This window comes from Stenella coeruleoalba (genome assembly GCF_951394435.1).
Source record: "Stenella coeruleoalba genome assembly, chromosome: 9".
NCBI lineage: Eukaryota > Metazoa > Chordata > Mammalia > Artiodactyla > Delphinidae > Stenella > Stenella coeruleoalba.
Genome location: NC_137155.1, coordinates 15843634 through 15860435, shown reverse-complemented (window position 1 = coordinate 15860435; position 16802 = coordinate 15843634). Strand labels below are relative to the sequence as shown.

Here is a 16802-nt window from a genome sequence, read left to right as displayed (position 1 = left end):
GGCTGTCTTGGAGATTCCGAACTGCTGCAGCTGGTGTGCCGACCCTGGCTGGGAACGGCGCGGGGCCCAGAGTAGGTGGGCGCCGAGGACCCAGCGCACCAGGGAAGCTGAGGTCGTGGGGCCGGCGCTTTCTCCCGTCTCCCGCCGCATTCCTGGGGCTGGCGGCGTTCCCTGGGCGGAAGAACAGGTGAGCGCCGGAACGTGGCGGCAGCGCTCACCTCTAAAGCAAGTATTTAACCTGAGAATGGGACCTCTCGATGGAAGCACTAGAAGAGAACGGAGGTTTCCGGTAGCTTCGTGTGCACGCCACAAGCACAGCTGGCGGGCGTTAATAGCTACCCACCTGTATCTATCACAACCCTTGCTTCGCGTTCTTGGGATAAAGGCAGGCGGGAAAAGCTTGGGGAGGAAAGTTGCCAGGGATGAAAGTGGGGAGAATTAGGGAGAGCCGAGAGTCGGTTAAGTAGGAAGACTGAACCAGGAATAGATAAGTGGGACTCAGTCTCTGCTACCCTCCCATGAGACAGTGACCTTAGGCTTTTTCTACCGCCTAGTTTCAGTCCTGAGCGACGCCAGACTTTTCCTTGTCACAAATTGATGGATTTTCCATCTCTCAACTAACAGTATTGGAGCTGTAAAATCATCAGGTTAGTTCCCGTTATATCTTCTCCGCTGTTAACATCGGCAGTATTCACCTGTATTTCTCTCACGATAAATACTAGTAAGTTAACAGGTCAACCACACGTGTGCGAGAAGGTTAAGCATTTCTAACGTAAAAAAGAAACGTTAACTTTTCCTTCGTGTACAGTAAGTATGTATGCAGGGAACCTATTTTTCCCAGTGCCAGAGCTAAAGTTTTTCTTGATTCAGCTAACGGATTTTCGAGAATGTGATAGTAGTACTTAGCTGTGCCAAATGCCGTTCGAACATATTAGATGCCCGTAGCAACTCAAGCAAGTATGTCTCACTACACTGCATTATGCTTTCTCTCTGTCACAGAGGTTTTCCCCTAATATACTTTGATTTCAGTCACGGTGTGAATAGGATTGAATGTTCTGAATGGAGGTCTCACAAATCGCCAAGGGCAGTGTGCTGAGATTCACATTAGGTTTCATTATCTATAATACACAAAATTTGACTTCAATAATTTTTGAATATTAATGATGAATAAGTATTATCTTTGAATTATGGATTGTTTTTCCTTCCCTGGCTTTTACATTGAAAATTTTTAGAAAAGTTACATAATATTCATTCATTCAATGAAGAGTTTGAGTCTCTACTATATGTACCAGCATGAGTGTACAAACATTAGACTCAATCCCTGTCTTATCCCAGAGGAGCGAATAGGTAGGTAGAAACCCATTTAAACAAACAGTATTACCAGGTGCCTTGGAGGACGTGGATTTGTTTATTCCCAAGCTTGGCTGCCCATTAAAATCACCTGGAGAGCTTTAACAATCACTGATGCTTGCTTGCATCCTACGCCCTGAGATTCACATGTAATTGCTCTGGGGTATGGTTTGGGCATCCTGCTTCCTAAAATCTCACCAGATCATTCTAATGTACAACCAAGATTAAGAACTACTGATTTTTTCATTCAGCAAATATGTATTAAGGGAGGCCTTCTTCGTGCCATGTACTGGGACTACAAGAATGAATTAAGTACCACCTGTTGCACATGGATAAATACCTCTGGAGAGGTAGAAATTCAGTTACACACGGTCAGGGAACAAGTGCACTGGTTACAACAAATTCTCCTTGATACTCTATGGTCTTTTGATCTATTTAGCTGGCTACCATCATACAAACTGGACTTGTCATATTGCTTTTAACTCTACCTTGCATAATTACTGTTTTTGCATAATTACTTTTAAGCTCTGTACTTGTTGCCTGTTAAACGTTTGTAGAAACAGCTTACTCAATAGGGTGACTCTAGCTCAGTGCTTCAAGATGACCTCCAGTGCTTACAACCTAGATGGAATGTAGACTTTAGATGGGAAATTCCTGAGTGTTCTTCTTCATGCTCCTCCTTGTTACTCAAATGTGGCTTCAGTGGTTTCCAATCGCTATGCACTTTCCCTCTGACGTGGGACATGACAACCAGGAAACGCCCTTCCTGGTACCAAGGGACAAAAACCGCTAAATATGGACAACCTGACTCTTGATCAGCAATGCTTTTGAGGAAAGATCTTGATCAAAAGAGGGAAATGTGAAAATAAAGAAAACTTCATTTAAAGTGGAGTCATGAAGCCCTGAAGGGAAAGCTGTCATGTATGCACCACTTGTGGCTGCCTGCATAACCAGCAGGAAGAAGAACAATAAAAATTATTTAACAACAACAACAAAAGAATGAATAAGGGCTTCCCTGGTGGCGCAGTGGTTGAGAGTCCGCTTGCCGATGCAGGGCACATGGGTTCGTGCCCCGGTCCGGGAAGATCCCACATGCCGCAAAGCGGCTGGGCCCGTGAGCCAGGGCCGCTGGGCCTGCGCGTCCGGAGCCTGTGCTCCGCAACGGGAGAGGCCGCAACAGTGAGGCCCGCGAACCGCAAAAAAAAAAAAAGAATGAATAAGAGTGAAATTATTCTTGCTAAAGTCACAATGACCTAGTTGCCATGGGACACGTTTTAGTCTTTACTTAAGTCTTCTGTGATGTTTAATATGTTTATCCCCTCCCTCCTTCGTAATACTATTCCCTCTCTTTTGAATATCACGTTTCAGATTTATTCCTCCCAGCTCCAGAGTTCATCTCTCTGTCTCCTTTACATTCTTTTTTTTCCCCCTTTTACTTAAATGTTGGTGCTTCTAAGGATTTCTACAAGATATGGCATCCATAAGTACTTTGTCCATGTTTTTAGTTTCAACATATTACCTAAAGGTTAAAGACTTATCTCTAGCTTTTTCTTTAGTACCATATCTATATAACCAGTTATGAGGCATCACCACCTGGAAATCCCCTGAGCACCTCAACTTCAGTGTGCCCAAGCGTGGACTCGTTTCCCTCCCAAAGCCTGTTCCTCCTTCTGGTTCTCTGTCTCATTGATTGGAATGGCCATCCGCCCAGTCTCTAAAGCCAGAAGTGTACACATCATCCTAGAATTCTTTCTTAATTACACAACACGTGCTGTCATCAGGTGATTTCCACCTCCTAAATGTCTTGCTAGTTTATTTTTATTTCTAAATAGCTCCTAAATGTGTTCCCTTTCCTCTATCCTCATTCCTGGAGTCCCAGGTCAGATACTCATTACACACGGCTTGGTCTACTACAGTGGGCTCCTTACTGATATTTTACCAACAGCCCTAATCCCTCCATCGAAATCTTTCTGAATCAGAAATCTGACCATGTCATTTCTCTGCTAAAATTTTTCCATTACAACTAGTATACGAGGAGAGACAAACAACTTACACAAAAATATATGCCCATGGAAGTATGTCATTTGCACAAGTTAACATGTTGAGTGCATATGTAAAAATCACCCACAGAGGAGGAAAAATGGCTGAGAACCAAGGCCCTACAGTTTAAAATCTAAAATATCTTAACCTGGTGTATAGGCCCTCTCATGCCCTTTCTAGTCTAGTTACAACTCAAGCAATCCTGAACTGTTGTTAATGGTTCACTGAAAACATCAAGCATTTTCATGCTGCTGTGGCTTTTTACATGTTCTCTGTAACTGGACACTTCCCCATCTCCCATGTAGTGTCAGCTCAAGATTTCCTTCATCCATTTTTTTTTTTTTGCGGTACGCGGGCCTCTCACTGTTGTGGCCTCTCCCGTTGCGGAGCACAGGCTCCGGACGCGCAGGCTCAGCGGCCATGGCTCACGGGCCCAGCCGCTCTGCAGCATGTGGGATCTTCCCGGACCGGGGCACGAACCTGTGTCCCCTGCATTGGCAGGCAAACTCTCAACCACTGCGCAACCAGGGAAGCCCCCTTCATCCATTATTGACTTCCCTCACTTCTCTAGACAGTTATTTCTACAGTGCTTAAATTGTGTTTGAGTGTATTAGCATTATTGTGTTGTGTAAGTTTGTCTAATACATTTTCAAGGACACAGAAAATATATTTTCATCTGTGTTCCCAACATGTAGCAGAAACTTGATATTTGTTGAATGAATAAAAATAAGATCAACTGGGATTCCAAGAAGATTGACAGAGTCATCAGGATGGGGGATTATGAGTACAGAGACTCTGTGAGCCAGTGAAAATGGGCTCAAGGTTTAATTAAAGGTACCACTTAGTTGACACACCTGCAGGAGATGGAGAGTGAAGGACAAGCCCCAAGTTTCTGACTTGAGTGCGTAGGGATGGATTGTGATGGCATAACCAGGATCTGGAATGCAAGGGAGATGAGACAGGTTTGATTCATGAAAAGGCGACTACCTTTCTTTTGCTTTACACTTTACCTATGTAGGTGGCTTACATCTTTCTAATCATGAACTTTTGTTTAAAAAAATAAGTTATTAACTCTCTAAATATTAAGTTAAACAGTAACAGTGATAAAGTGATGAACAGTGATCAGGAGAACTAGCTTATCTTATTCCACCTGTACATTCTACCTAAGGAAATTGAAATTATTGGTTTATATTTAGGTTATAACAGTACTTTCAGGATTAGCCAAACAAGAAATTGCATGTGGAGCAATTAGACCTTTCTGAAGTTGGCCCATATATATTTTTAAGTTGGTAAGGCCAAAATTGGAATATGGAAAGCAGCCAACACTATGAAATGATAGGATTTTAAGTACAGTATAGCAACTATAAAACACAGGAATCGCCTAATTTAATCACTTCTCCCTCTTTGGGTATAATAGTGATTTACTATGCAATTATGTGATTACAATTGAGATTTTCATGAAACGATGTTCATGAAACATTTAAATGCTTAAAAATAATAACTAAATGTTTGTTTGCCTTCTGATTCAAATAAAAAGAATAGGATTTGAGAATAAGAGTAAACATATTCTTATATATGGGGAGATCAGCTCGTTGTTTTGTGACCACCTAGATGGGTGGGATAGGGAGGATGGGAGAGAGGGGATATGGGGATATATGTATACATATAGCTGATTCACTTTGTTATACAGCAGAAACTAACACACCATTGTAAAGCAATTATACTCCAATAAAGATGTTAGATAAATAAATAAATAAACCAGTACATCTTTTGAAATGCTGACTACTTAAAGTTGTTCTGTTACTGCCATTTAACTTTCCTGGATAAAACAAGGTATTTCAAAGTGCCAGACATACACAGTACTATATATGAAATTATTCAAATCAAGTTTGTTGGTTAATCAATGCCAAACAAAGTAAAATCTAAAAAAGTAACATGGAAAATCGTAATATGTATTCTAGGAAGATATCTTGTGGTTTTCCACATCCTGATCATTTATAAATTTGAGCAGAAAATGTTACAGTAGTGGGTTAAGTATAGAATTCAAAACTGTTAGTGTTTGACTTGAACAAGGGTAATTTGTACAGAATATAAATGTCATAATTGCACAGTGTGCTGAAAACTATCTGTGATTTATAAATAGAGGCAGAATTCAGTAGTATCCTATTCGATACTGTGAAAAGAAGCTAAGAAGATTCCTAAGCCCACAAAACCTGATGAAAAATACGTGTTCTTGGCAATTGAAATTGTAAGAATGATGGGATTCATCAAGTGAAAGTGAGTGCCTTTTCTCTACGCAAACTGGTTATCTTTTTCAGATTTGAAACAAATCTGTATTCATGAAGAGTGACTGCATGCAAACCACAACATGTCAAGAAAGAAAAAATGATCCAATAGAAATGCTTCATTCTGGGCAGCTGGTAAAAGTCTGCGCCCCAATGGTGCGATATTCAAAGTAAGTATTGTTAAATGGTTAATGAGCTTAGGTGTGATTTCCTTTTTATGCTCTGACTTCTTAAAAGTAAGACCACCCCACCACATGGGATCTTCAAACGCCTAGCTTTGGGACCAGGGTCCGGGCTTGAGTCCTCATGCTGCCAACTGCCTGGTATGTGTATGATCTAAGTGGTCAGACAGTATTTGTCTCTTTGAGACTGGCTTATTTCACTGAGCATAATATCCTCAAGGTTCACCCATGTTGTACCATGTATCAGAATTTCCTTTTTTTTTTTCTTTTTGCGGTACGCGGGCCCCTCACCGTTGTGACCCCTCCCGCCGCGGAGCACAGGCTCCGGACGCGCAGGCTCAGCGGCCACAGCCCACGGGGCCCATACGCTCCGCGGCATGCGGGACCTTCCCGGACCGGGGCACGAACCCACGTAGCCCGCATCAGCAGGCGGACTCTTAACCACTGCGCCACCAGGGAAGACCCAGAATTTCCTTCCTTTTTAAGGCTGAATAATATTCCATTGTATGTATATACTACATTTTGTTTATCCATTCATCCCAGCTTGAGTTGCTTCCATCTTTTGACTCTTGGGAATAATGCTTCTGTGAACATGGATATATAAATATCTTTTTGAAACCTTGCTTTCATTCTTTGTGGTATATGCCCAGAGGTGGAATTGCTAGATCATATGACAAATCTATTTTTAATTTTTGAGGACTTGCCCTGCTATTTTCCATAGCAGCTACACCATTTTATATTCCTACCAGCAGTACACAAGAGTTTAGTCTCTCAGCATTCTCATCAACACTTGTCTTCCAGGGTTTTTTTGTTGTTGTTTTAATAGCCATCCTAATGGATGTGACTTACTGTGATTTTTATTTGTATTTTTCTAGTGATGTTGAGCATCTTTTCATGTGCTCATTGGCTATTTGTATATCTTCTTTGGCACAATGTCTCTTCTAGCCCTTTGCCCATTTTTGAATCAGATTGTTTGTTTTTTTTGTTGTTACTGTTGTGTTTACTCTGGAGTTTTGAGAATTCTCTATACTAGAATTCTCTATACTACTCTTGTCAGATATGTGGCTTGCATATATGTTCTCCCAGCATGTTGCTTGTCTTTTCATCCTCTTAACAGGGTCTTTGGCAGACCAAAAGTTTTTATTTAATGATGAAGTCCATTTTATCAGTTTTTCCTTTTGCAAATTGTGCTTTTGTTGTCAAGTATAAGAAATTTTTATGTAACTCTAGATATTAAAGATTTTGTCCTATGTTTTTTCTAAAAGTCTTTTAGTTTATGGTTTACATTTAAGTTCATAATTTTTAATTAATTTCTGTCTAAGTGTGAGACTTAGGCTGAGGTTTGTTTGTTTGTTGGTTTGGTTTTGCCTGTGGATGTCTAATTACTCCAGTACTATTTGTTGAAAAGGCTGTCTTTCCACTATTGAATTACTTTCGCATCTTCATCGAAACTCAGTTGAGCATGTTTGTATGGTTCTTTTTCTGCATTCTCTGTTCTAATCCCTTGATCTATGTGTCTGTCCCTCTACCAATACCACAGTCTTGATTACTGTAGCTATATAATGTCCTCAAATTAAGTAAACTTAATAAATCCCACTTTTCTTTTTCAAAATTGTTTTAGCTATTCTAGTTCCTTTGCCTTTCCAAATAACTTTTTAGGATGATCTTTTCTATACCTACAAAAAATCCTGCTGGATTTTCCATAAGAATTGTATGAAAATGCATATCAATTTGGGGAGAACTGAATTCCCTACTGCGTTGAGTCTCCTCATGAACACGGTATGTCTCTCCATTTATTTAGATCTTCTTTGATTTCTTTCATCAGTGTCGTATAGTTTTCAACGTACATTTTCTGAACATATTTTGTAAGGCTTACACTCCAGTTATTGTACTTTTAATTTCAGCGTCCATGTGTTCATTGCTGGTGTATAGAAGTAAAATTGCTTTTTGTGTGGTGACCTTACATTATGTGAACTTGCTATGTTTACTTATTGGTTCTAGGACGTCCCTCTTACGAATTCCTTAGGATTATCTAAGTAGACAATCATGTCATCTGCAAATAGAGGTAGTTTTACTTCCTCCTTTCCATCAGATGCCTTTTGTTTCTTTTTCATGCCTTATTGCACTGACTAGAAGTTGCAGCACTGTACTGAATAAGAGTGATGAGAGCAGACATCTTTCCCTTGTTCTTGATCTGGGGGGAAAGTATTCTTTCACCTATAATTGGGTTGGCCAAAAAGTTCATTTGAGTTTTTCCATAAGATCTTACGGAAAATATATATAAAGATCCTAATATAATATTAAGTGTAGAATTTTTTGTGGATGTCCTTTATCAGGTTGAGAAAGTTCCCTCTATTCCTGTTTTCCTGAGAGGCTTTTTTTTTAAATCATGAATGCTGTTTTGTCCAGTGTTTTTTCTGCATCAATTGATACAATCATGTGTTTTTTTTTTCTTTAGTCTGTTAATGTGATGGATTACAGTGATTGATTCTGAATATTGAAACTTCTGTTTTAACTAGCTTTTTCTGACACCACCACAGCAGGGGAAGGACGAGAAAGCACCACCTCATTACTCTCAGGTGGATATAGAAGCCTAGGTTTTCCACTTGGTCTCCTTTGACACCCCGGGGGCACGAGGCTCCTCATTACTGCTGAGCAGGGGTGAGAGTTCCAGCTCCCCATGCAGGGGGTGGCCTGGTAACTGCTGGGCAATGATGAAAGTCCTGGCTCTTCACTAAGCATTCTCTAACACTACTCCCGGAGAAAGGGAGAAGGGCACCTCACTGCTGCAGGGTTGGTGTGGAATTCCAGGCTCCCCAGATGGTCTCCGCTGATACCCTCCTTGTTACTGGCCAGCAGGGATTAAAGTCCCAGCTCCCTACCTGGCCTTCTCTAACACCACCGTGGAGGGGTGTTGGAGAACTTTGTGACAGCTTTGGAACGGTACAAGTGTAAGCTCCCCACTCGACTTTCGCTTGTGGAGGTGAGGGCCACAGTTTTTTCGCTGGTGTTGGGCTGGAGTAGAGCCATTATTATTTTAAAGCTTGCTAGGCTGCCCCTTTCTTGGTGCTTTGGCTAGAGAGCAGGCTTTTGCTGGGGCTGTTTTTGTCTGCACCCATTGCTATTTCCAGGTTGCCAGCTTCTTCAGCTTCAAATCTGGGATATTTGAGGCAACGAGAAAACCCAGGGAACTCACCATTGTCGTTCCTTAGGTCCTGCCCGAGGTCACTAGCCTGCCTGCTCTCTTCTCGCTGCCTTTCAGAGTTTCCATACGTTTGTTTTGTATATGATATCCAGAGCTCTTAGTTATACTAAGCAGGAGTGATAGGGAAGAGTACATCTACTGCACTTTCCCATAGGCAGAACTTTTCTCTAATAAATATTAAATATTTAATAATTAACTAAACTAAACTCTGATTATGGTGCTTTCTAAATGCCTAATTAAAGTTTTATATGCTCTCAGGTTGGCTTTTAGAACACTGGTAAGAAAATACAGTTGCGATCTGTGCTATACGCCAATGATAGTTGCTGCTGATTTTATCAGATCTATAAAAGCCAGAGACAGTGAATTTACCACAAACCAAGGTATGTGAAAGCTAGAGTTTGCTGCCTTTGTAAAACTTTAAAAACAAAACAACAAAACTCAACACTCTTGTCTAATCAGAGACAACACAATTCGGAGATTTTATTTTTAAATCTTTCAGTTTCTTACGGTTTTTATAAATTTTAAAAAATATGCTTTTATTCAGTACCTTGTAAACTATGGATAATATATCAAAGTTTTAGTCAGCCCCATTCTCTCACCTAGACTGTTGGGTTAGATTCCTATCTCACTGCCTCCAGTCTTATCCCATTTCAAACTACCCTCCAGACAGCCCCAAGTGACCTCTCTAAAATGTAAATTTGATCACTTCTTCCTGCTCACAATCTTCCTTAGACTTCTCATCACCTAAAAGAGTGGTTCTCAAAGTGTGATTTCCCAGACCAGTTAACATCAGCATTATCTGAAAACTTGTTAGAAATGGAAGTTCCAGACTCCACCGCAGGCTTACTGAATCTGAAACTCTGGGTATGTGTCAGGCAATCTGTGTTTTAAAAAGCCCTCCAGGTGATTCTGAGCTTGTTAATGATTGAGAGCCACTGACCTAAGGAGTAAAATTCCAGCACGTGTGGACAATATAGAACGTTCTTCATGATCTGGCCTCTGAATACGTGTTCTGCAGCTTTATCTTCCATTAGTTTCTCTCCATGGCCCACCAACTTTATTCTTCAAAATACTAAGTTATTGGGGCTTCCCTGGTGGCGCAGTGGTTGAGAGTCTGCCTGCTTATGCAGGGGACACGGGTACGTGCCCCGGTCAGGGAAGATCCCACATGCCGTGGAGCGGCTGGGCCTGTCAGCCATGGCTGCTGAGCCTGCGCGTCTGGAGCCTGTGCTCCACAACAGGAGAGGCCACAACAGTGAGAGGCCCACATACCGCAAAAAAAAAAATATATATATATATATATATACACACACACTAAGTTATTTTAAGTCCTTGAACATGCCCTAATCTCTCACACTTCTCTACCTAGAATGTCCTTCTTAGTCAGGCCTATCCCCGCATCCCTATCCCCCTGGGAAAGGACAGTTCATGCTTCTTAATGCTCTAAAGCTGTGACCAAGGAACTTGCCTAATCACCCTCCATTCATGTCCTGTCTCGCAAGCCCCGGCTTTTTGTTGTACTTAATCCTACTGTACTGTAATTTCCTCCTCACATGCCTGTCTCTCCCACTAGACTGTGGGCTTCTTAAGGGTTGGAATTCTTTCTTGTTGGTTTGTATCCTCAGCTTCTAGCACAGCATTGAAAATATATTTGACCAATAAATGGTTGTTAGATTGAAATTTTATAACTCTCTTGAGTTACAAAGGAGAAAGCACCCTACCTACGTCCTCAGGAAAAAGCAAATTCTCCTATCCCTTAGATAATCCTGTAAATCAGTGGATTGCCATAGAAATTCTGAGTCAGTAGAACTAGAGCGATACCCAGAAATCTGCATTTTGGTAAACACCCAGTGAATCTGATACAGGTAGTCCTCAAAAAAAACTTTAGAAAAATTAAAATATATCTATTCAGAATTTATAACACCCAAAGATGAGAAAAATGTGTCCTTTAAAACCTAGGAAAGCTCTGATACATTTGGCTATGTTAAAATTTAGACTTTTATATATAAAAAAAGAGCACAGATATTCTCAAAGACAAATGAAAAACTGGGGAAAATATTTATAATATTTTTGATGTTTATGATAGAGCTAATTTCTTTGTTTTATTTTTTTAAATTTAAATAATATGAAAAAAGGAGCAACTAAAAGAAAAATTGTACATAGAGAACTACGCAAAGAATATGGAGAGAGAGGCTACAAATAAAAAAATATGCTGTTGGGTATACAGTGTAGGATAAGTTGTAAGGAAATCAGAACTGTCATCCACACTGGTGTATATCTATATTGGTAAACTCTTGAAAGAAGATTTTATAATGTCTTTCAAAATGTTAGATGCCCGCCCAGCAGTTATACATACTCCTAGGAATTTACTTCATGAATATACTCACAAAAGCATGTATATGGAGTATCTTCATTGCAGCATTGTTTGCAAGAGCCGCAAATGAAAAATAATCTATGGTCCACCCATCACAGTGGAATACGCCACTAAAAAGAGGAAAATAGGTCTGAATACAGGTCCCAGATACATCCGGGGGAAAACACAATATGGATAGCAACGTACATAGAATGTTCACATTTGCTTAAATTTTATAGGTATTCATAAAATTGTTCTAGAATGCAGTAAGCTAATTCCCACCTTTGGGAAAGGGGTCTGTTTGGCAAGAGTGTTGTACTTTTCATTTTATCAAATTTTTTCCTATTTGAATTTGTACCAAATCTAAATTGCATGTAATTTAAAATATTTTAAATTATTTTAATGCTATCTTGTTTGAACAGATGCTTCTTAGCCTAAAAATTGTTACTTTATCCTGTACAGACATTAGAATTTGGTATCTCGTGTGCATGTGTGTGTGTTTCTGTGAATTTTAATGTTGAGCTATTTGTTTTATCAGGTGATTGCCCATTGATTGTTCAGTTTGCTGCTAATGATGCAAGAATTTTGTCTGATGCTGCTCGTATAGTCTGTCCTTATGCGAATGGAATAGACATTAACTGTGGTTGTCCTCAGAGGTAAAGCTCAAAGAAGTTGGAAGAATTTTCAAAAAGATTAGGAAAAACTATGTGAACATGGTAAACTATCATTCTGGTATTCCAAAAATTAAAAAGTAAGGAAAATAGAGATAAAGAACTTGAGCTCTAAATAAGAAGCAAGAAAAAATAAGGAAATATTATTTAGAAACATACATGCAAAGATATTTTCTGATGGCTACAACAATATATAGACCCTTGACAAGTTTTTGTCTCACCTCATCACTAGAATTATTTTTATGTGTGGATCTGCCTTGAACCTCATCCGTAAGTAATTATGTGAGACTGATGTTTATGGCAATCCCTAAAATGTATTTTTACTGCTCTGTCAGACATACTTGCTCTAAACACTATGATTCTATGATTTGGGAGATCACTTGTTTTCTCTTACTTAATTTCAATTATAAGAAAACCTTCTTATAATTACCTTTTCTTCCTATACCATAGTTATTTGGTTGAGTCTGAGTAACTGGGTGTTGATAGGATGTACTTATTTTGACGATAACATCCCTACCTTCCTGGCACTATACTAGATTATCTGTCAATAATTCAAAATGTGTTCAAAGAATAAAATCAAGGTTTTATGTATAGCATAATCCAAATCAGATTAGATATATTTGAATACTCATTAGGAGAGTTCAGTAAGCTGTTTAGTGGTATTGGAATGCTGTAAGCCAAAAATATCTTTCCTCTTAAGATTAAAAAAACCTCTTGTTATGTACAATGAACATCAAATTTGGAATTAAAAAAATCTGAAGTAATTGCATTTACAAATACTTAAATCTGTTTCGGTTGAATGAACTTTAATTTTCTCACTTGCCAGTGAAAACCATTTCCCCTAAGTATTTCTTGATCTGGGAACATGTTTTCCTAATCTCAATACACTTAGAAGTGTTGGATCTATGAATTTTAAAAATCTGGTTCCATTCCAGGTTGCTAGGTAGAGAAATAATAAATGCACTTACTGTGCTTTTAGAATTGTATCTTCTCTTCCAACTGATAACAATTTATTTGTTGTTGTATTTACTTTATGAAGGTGGGCATTGGCAGAAGGTTATGGAGCTTGCCTAATAAACAATCCAGAGCTTGTTCGAGACATGGTGAAACAAGTAAGAAATCAAGTGGAAAATCCCAGATTTTCAGTATCTATTAAAATAAGGTAAAGATAATATTTTAATCTACTGACAAGATAGTCCATTACTCAGGAAATAAAAGAATATTCCTTTTGTCTGAAGGTGTGGAGATGTCTACTCTTAGTAAGTAGGCATCTAGTATATGAAAATGTTAAAACAAAACATTTAGTAAATGAGTAGATACCATAATTTTTATTTATAATCCAAAACAATTTCTTCTTCGCATTTTTAAAGAAAAATTAAAATATCCTTTTATTATTAAAAACTCTCTCCCAAGAGAAACAGCTTTTTCCATGTACTATTTAATTAACTAATGCTAAGAGACATTCCTGATACCAAGAGTAGAAAATAGGAATGATATTTGCACTAAAATTTCACAGTGAAAAGAAAATAAACTAAAAATTAGTCTTTTGGTGACAGGTTAAAAACAAATCTCAAGATAAATTATTATAATTCTCCCACTTGCGGATTGGAGCATGCACAGCAAATATTAAGATAGCACCTTTCAGTGCATCTGTGACAGTACTTTGATGAATCTTTCAGTTATCAAAGCCAAAAGAGAGGAGCACTGGGTAAAAGTTATTTGTCATCCTATTGTTATCGATAGTGAAATAGCTAAATTCAGGGTCTTGAATGGGAACTGATTCCTGAACAAAACCTCACTGATAGGGGCACGTGGTGATAACATGATATAGCATAGCTAAACTAAATAATGTAACAGATGAAATATTTTTCTATTTAGTTTATTGATGTTAGCATTAAGATTTGTGTGCTGTGAAAAGATAGATATGATTTTGAAATTATAGGATCCATGATGACCTTACAAGAACTGTAGATCTTTGTCGAAAGGCTGAAGCGACAGGGGTTTCCTGGATTACAGTCCATGGAAGAACTGTTGAAGAAAGGCATCAGCCAGTTCACTATGAGGCCATTAAAATAATTAAGGAAAATATGTCTATACCTGTAATTGCTAATGGAGACATCAGAAGCTTAAAAGAAGCAGAAAATGTGTGGCATATTACTGGGACAGATGGTAAGAAATAATTACTTCAGGTTTTTTGTTTTTTAATTGGCAGAAAAATTAAAAAGTGGGGGTGGGAGAATAATGTTAATTATTTTCCTGTTTTACCATATTTTCCTGTTTACCAATTTAAGCCAAGCAATTTACTAAAATGATGTTAATCCATCTACTTAGAAACAACAGATTATTTTAATTGGAGTAAATTAGTTCAGTTAATTCTCTGCCACCATCTCATCCAGTTAGTGACCACTAGAGCCTATAGAATTCGTGAATCCAAGAGTGGTCATAGGAGCCAAAGAAACCCCAGACTGCTATGCAGTTTCATTATCCCCTTCAACTTTGGCATACCAAGCCCTGTGATACCTATTGCTGGATGAGAGAATGCAGATAAACTTCAGGCAAACCCAATTTATAACAATCCAGATTTACTCTTAAGAAAATCCGGAAAACTAATTTTTTAATGTAGAAGTCTTTAAAATATAAGAAAAAAAGTCTTGTGAGTTCATTTACACTTAATTGATTATAAAAAATACCAAAATGAATCCTTTAATAAGAATTAGTCTAATACAAGGGCATTGTGAAACCTTGTAATAATACTTTATTTTTGAATATTCTCAGTTTGTTTCATTGAGTTTGACCCCATAACCATGAGTTCTTAATGTGTGGACAAACGTGATGTGCTTTAATTTATAGGTGTGATGGTTGCAAGAGGACTCTTAGCCAACCCGGCCATATTTGCTGGATATGAGGAAACCCCACTGAAATGCATCTGGGACTGGGTTGACATTGCTCTTGAACTTGGAACTCCTTATATGTGTTTCCATCAACATTTAATGTACATGATGGAAAAGATAACTTCGAGGCAGGAAAAAAGAATATTTAATGCTTTGTCAAGCACATCAGCAGTCTTAGATTACCTTACAGACCATTATGGGATTGACTGGACTCCCTAAATTATTTTCTATCTTTAGTGAAACCACCCAGGGTCACATCTTGGTTTTCACTTTGAATCAGTGGCTCTCAAACATTAGTATAAAAACAATGCCCTGACAGAATTTTTAAAACTCATTCTTAGACCATATCCTCAGAGATTCTGATTCAGTAAATCTCTAGGGTGGACCCAAAATTTAGTTTTAAAGAAGACCCCAGGTGGTTCAAACAGACAAACATTGCTCTGAATCCTATTATGGATTTAAAACTGTAAGAATTTTTTTCTTAAAGGAATCATGTTTTTAACATTTTTAAATAAATAAAACTTTGTATTTTGATACTAAAAGTATGACTCATGGTATCTGTAAGTTAACATTAGGTATGTTTTAAATGAAAATAAGAGAAAAGTGTGAACAAATTCCAACATCTGTATAAAATGAAAAGGAACAAGAAATTCTGTATAGAATTGCATTCAGGGCTTAAATTAAAAGTTCAAATTGGAAAATCAAACTGCTACTTCCTAATTCATGAATTACACACCTCAAGGTATTTCTTTAAATTGTATGTAATAGAAGTTAATTAGATGTGATGTTTTCTATAATTTAAAACTAAGATTCCATGAAATTCTTTAAATGATATTAAATTTGTTACATTTCGAGCCTTCTCAATCTCGAAGATTGAGAGCTTGGTAAATATACCTGTACGTAAAATGATGTTAATTTCTGTCCCCCACATCTTAAATATAAAAAAATTTGGTAGCTAATCTGGAGATGATTACACAGTCAGCCCTCGGTGCTAGACCACTTTGTATATGGGACTTGAGCATCCACAAATTTTGGTACCCACAATAGTCCTAGAACCAGTGCCCCACAGATTCCAAGGGACAGCTGTGTATTTGAAATATTATTTCCTGGAGAACAGTAACCAGGTTTTATTTTTAATTTAAAAACCTAATTTTCATACCCTGTTAATAGTAATGTTATTTTTATGCTTCCCAGCAGTTGATGATAATTTTAACTTTAAAGTTCCATGGTTTAGGGAATTCCCTAGCGGTCCAGTGCTTAGGACTCCTTGCTTTCACTGCCAAGGGCGCAGGTTCAATTCCTGGTGGGGGAACTAGGACCCCTGGAAGCTGCGTGGCACAGCCAAAAAAACTAAAAGAAAATTTTAAAATAAAGTTCCATGGTTTGGGGATGTCACTAACAGAATTTTGTTGGTGGTTAATGTGCCACTGCAAGAATTATCTCAGGGACTTCCCTGGTGGCACAGTGGTTAAGAATCTGCCCGCCAATGCCGGGAATATGGGTTCGAGCCCTGGCCCAGGAAGATCTCACATGCCGCGGAGCAACTAAGCCCACGTACCACAACTACTGAGCCTGTGCTCTAGAGCCCGCGTGCCGCAGCTACTGAGCCCACACGCCGCAACTACTGAAGCCCGCTGGCCTAGAGCCCGTGCTGTGCAACAAGAGAAGCCACTGCAACGAGAAGCAAGTGCACCACACGAAGAGTAGCCCCCGCTCGCTGCAACTAGAGAAGGCCCGCAAGACCCAACACAGCCCCCCAAAAAAAAAAAATTTATCTCAGGTTAAGATAAAACAGTTCTGTAATTAAGATATTGGTCTATATTAC

General features: G+C 38.6%; 1 protein-coding gene across 2 annotated transcripts; it reads left to right on the top strand.

Annotated features, from left to right (window-relative positions):
• The first annotated feature begins 5 nt into the window (after window positions 1-5).
• Window positions 6-15645, top strand: DUS4L (dihydrouridine synthase 4 like). 2 transcript variants are annotated; one of them, XM_079932181.1, is made up of 7 exons: window positions 6-187; window positions 5709-5845; window positions 9321-9442; window positions 11954-12071; window positions 13126-13248; window positions 14029-14255; window positions 14937-15645. In XM_079932181.1, exons 2-7 carry the CDS (start codon window positions 5730-5732, stop codon window positions 15194-15196), a joined length of 966 nt encoding a protein of 321 aa, XP_079788307.1. In that variant the 5' UTR covers window positions 6-187; window positions 5709-5729; the 3' UTR covers window positions 15197-15645. The 2 variants fall into 2 exon arrangements, with proteins under 2 accessions (XP_079788307.1, XP_079788308.1); XM_079932182.1 differs by lacking the exon at window positions 6-187 and adding an exon at window positions 553-647.
• The last annotated feature ends 1157 nt before the right edge of the window (window positions 15646-16802 follow it).